The sequence below is a fragment of the Orbicella franksi genome, chromosome 11 (assembly GCF_964199315.1).
Source record: "Orbicella franksi chromosome 11, jaOrbFran1.1, whole genome shotgun sequence".
In the NCBI taxonomy this organism is placed as follows: Eukaryota; Metazoa; Cnidaria; class Anthozoa; order Scleractinia; family Merulinidae; genus Orbicella; species Orbicella franksi.
In genome coordinates this window covers 1,790,001-1,792,500 of record NC_138155.1, presented here as the reverse complement: position 1 = coordinate 1,792,500, position 2,500 = coordinate 1,790,001, and the positions used below count along the sequence as shown (strand labels likewise).

At 36.8% G+C, this 2,500-nt stretch overlaps 3 protein-coding genes across 5 annotated transcripts in view; all 3 read right to left on the bottom strand.

The window, feature by feature from the left end:
- LOC145502758 (uncharacterized) overlaps positions 1-2,500 on the bottom strand; it is a 274,518-nt gene that overhangs the window by 9,487 nt on the left and 262,531 nt on the right. The gene's annotated exons all lie outside the window — the stretch shown is intronic.
- LOC145502762 (uncharacterized) overlaps positions 1-2,500 on the bottom strand; it is a 263,593-nt gene that overhangs the window by 30,748 nt on the left and 230,345 nt on the right. The window lies entirely within an intron of this gene.
- LOC145502767 (uncharacterized) lies at positions 309-1,798 on the bottom strand. Its single transcript, XM_081482139.1, has 2 exons — positions 1,727-1,798; positions 309-1,270 (listed from the first exon to the last, which is right to left on the bottom strand). Exons 1-2 carry the CDS (start codon positions 1,788-1,790, stop codon positions 816-818), a joined length of 519 nt encoding a protein of 172 aa, XP_081338265.1. The 5' UTR covers positions 1,791-1,798; the 3' UTR covers positions 309-815.

Here is a 2,500-nt window from a genome sequence, read left to right as displayed (position 1 = left end):
ATATGAATTTTATTATCTTGTGCTAAACCAATATTTTACACACTTTTGCTGCACTCGCTCGTAGAATATTGTTTTTACCACTCGGAAAAAAGAAATTCATACCTTCGTGCCGCCGTGGGATATCCTATATCTTTTTGTCAGCTGTCCGCTTGATTACTAATTGCTGTTTTGACGAGAAATTTTGAACGCTTTAAATCACTTTTGGGAATTTACAAAGGTTCGTATCGGGCAGTTATCATAGGACTTCTGTTGTTAGTAAGCGAACAAACCTTATGAGGTACAGTTCTAATAAAATCACATTCTTTTTTCTAAAAGTTATTTGATTCCCTCATTTTTTATTCGTGTAATCTTCCACGAACTAAAATGAATCCGGTATTTATCCCTTATTCATGTATATATGAAGATAATATATGGAGATGATATACAGGCAACGAACTCCTAACATTGGCTGATTTCATGATACTTTTCTTCACTCACAAGCTCAATGACGACAACAACAAACAACACTTGTAATTTATGTTCTAAGTTTATTTTTGTTTATGCGAGTTACTCTTTTGTGATCTGAGTATTGCCATACAATCAATGAATGCAACAATTAACCCAAACAAACTACAATGAAATTCAGATTTTCTCTAGGTATAGATTTTAGCTAGATTTTCTCTAGGTATAGATTTTAGTTAGGTATAGCAACAAATTTAAAAACCGAGCGTTGTTACATTTCATTCATCCCTTAAGTAGCTTTAACGAGAATAACAATGAATAACGGTGTCAGAAATTCTGCCTTGAGTTTAAAAGGGACGTATGGTTAGGGATTCTCAAACATAAAGAACGTAGACATCAGTGCAGACGCGTCCATCATTGTCGCCCTCGGTGTGACTCACCAAATCCTCACCGTACCACAGGCGTAGCTGGGTCTGCGCTGACAGGGAAAGGGGACTGGAGAAGAACGACAGGACAATCTCAGGTGAAAACGAGTTATATCCGGGAAGTTTAGACCACTTTCCGGCTCTGTTCCCGATGAACTGATTGGCGGGCAAGATCATCTGATTATTTGACCGTGTTACCACGACGTTAACGAGATCTTTCCTGCCGTGACCACAGCCCCAGAAAGACCAGTGGTCTGCGTTGTATTTGTTACAGGTCACGTAACCATACAGATGAACCAGTTTCACAGCGGCTACTTTACCACACAGTGGAGTGTTAAACGTGCCATACTGGTTATTTCTGGCGCTAAAACACACCGGCAAACCATTTGCCTTTATCCAGAACGCTAAGGAGTAATGTAAAGTCATACTGTTGCATTAAGATATTAACTATATATAAGTATATAACTACCAAAGTATTTTTGCCCGGAAAAAGGAGAACTCAATCATGAACATTATCACTTGATCCTCCAATTCAGGTTATTATGGGATTATCTCTACATTTTTTTTTGCGACTTGGTTTTACTGAAAAATGTATGGAAAAAAGAACACCTTGATTGTTGCTTTTCTAGCGAAGCGATTTCCCTCAGATTTGATCTGTAAATTCTTTAATCTAGTAACGTTAGTTTTTAATTCATAAATACTTCAGAACTCCAACTTTCAGTGAGTTGTTAAACATTCTCCATTTTCCCAACACATTTACTGTAATTTTGCGGAGCAGGTAAAACAACTACTGATAATATAAATGTTCAGAGTACATGAGATGATTGAAAGTACTGTCTGTAGCTAGAAAAATAACTAACCTGCTTGCGTTTGTGAGTAGGTCAGGAAAATCAGCAGAAAGCACAAGGTAACCTTCACTTCCATTTTGCGTTTGATCTACAATTAATGAAACAATTTACGGTGAAGATCACATTACCACTGAGTTTGTAATTCACTTCTTTGTGGAAGATATTTTAGAAAATTTTGTAACAAATTTCAATGGGTGATATTTGACTCCTTGGGTGTTTGAGATCGGAGTCACGTTTTCAAAACCATTGTTTCCCGAATCCAGTCCTACTCCGGATCCAGCGCACGGTTTCACAGCTTAAAGGGAAATTTAATGAATATTTGAGATGTTTGCAACTTTTCTTTTCAATGAAGGTATATCAAGAAAAGTTATGTCATGAAGAATAGCTGCTTTTATTCGGCTCTCCTGAAAAACTCTTAGAATTCAGAAACTTGGAAAGGATAGGTGTTTAAATTGAATATTTTCATCGAAAAGGTTTCGAAACAATAAAGAGTTGAACGTGCAGAATTGAAGTAACACGGGTATTCGGAATAACAATTATTCGGAATTAGTTCATTAATTATCTTCTCAAAGATCAAGTAAGTGGAGCCGTCAAGCTTCAAGGTCATGATAAGTGTGAAAAAAGGGACTCACACGAACATATTCTGGGGTGTCCAATCGATGGAAATCGACGATCGGAAAAGCAGTTGATGGATCGATATTAATCGATAAAATTAGTTAATCGGTATCGATTGGTATCGATCAATCGATGATCAATCGATAGTCGCAGAAAAGCAATTCATCGATT

Coding starts and splice junctions, on each gene's coding strand:
- LOC145502767 (XM_081482139.1), bottom strand. CDS start 1,790: ATGGAAGTGAAGGTTACCTTGTGCTTTCTGCTGATTTTCCTGACCTAC. Junction 1,271..1,726: donor CTACTCACAAACGCAAGCAG/GTTAGTTATTTT, acceptor ATTACTCCTTAG/CGTTCTGGATAAAGGCAAAT.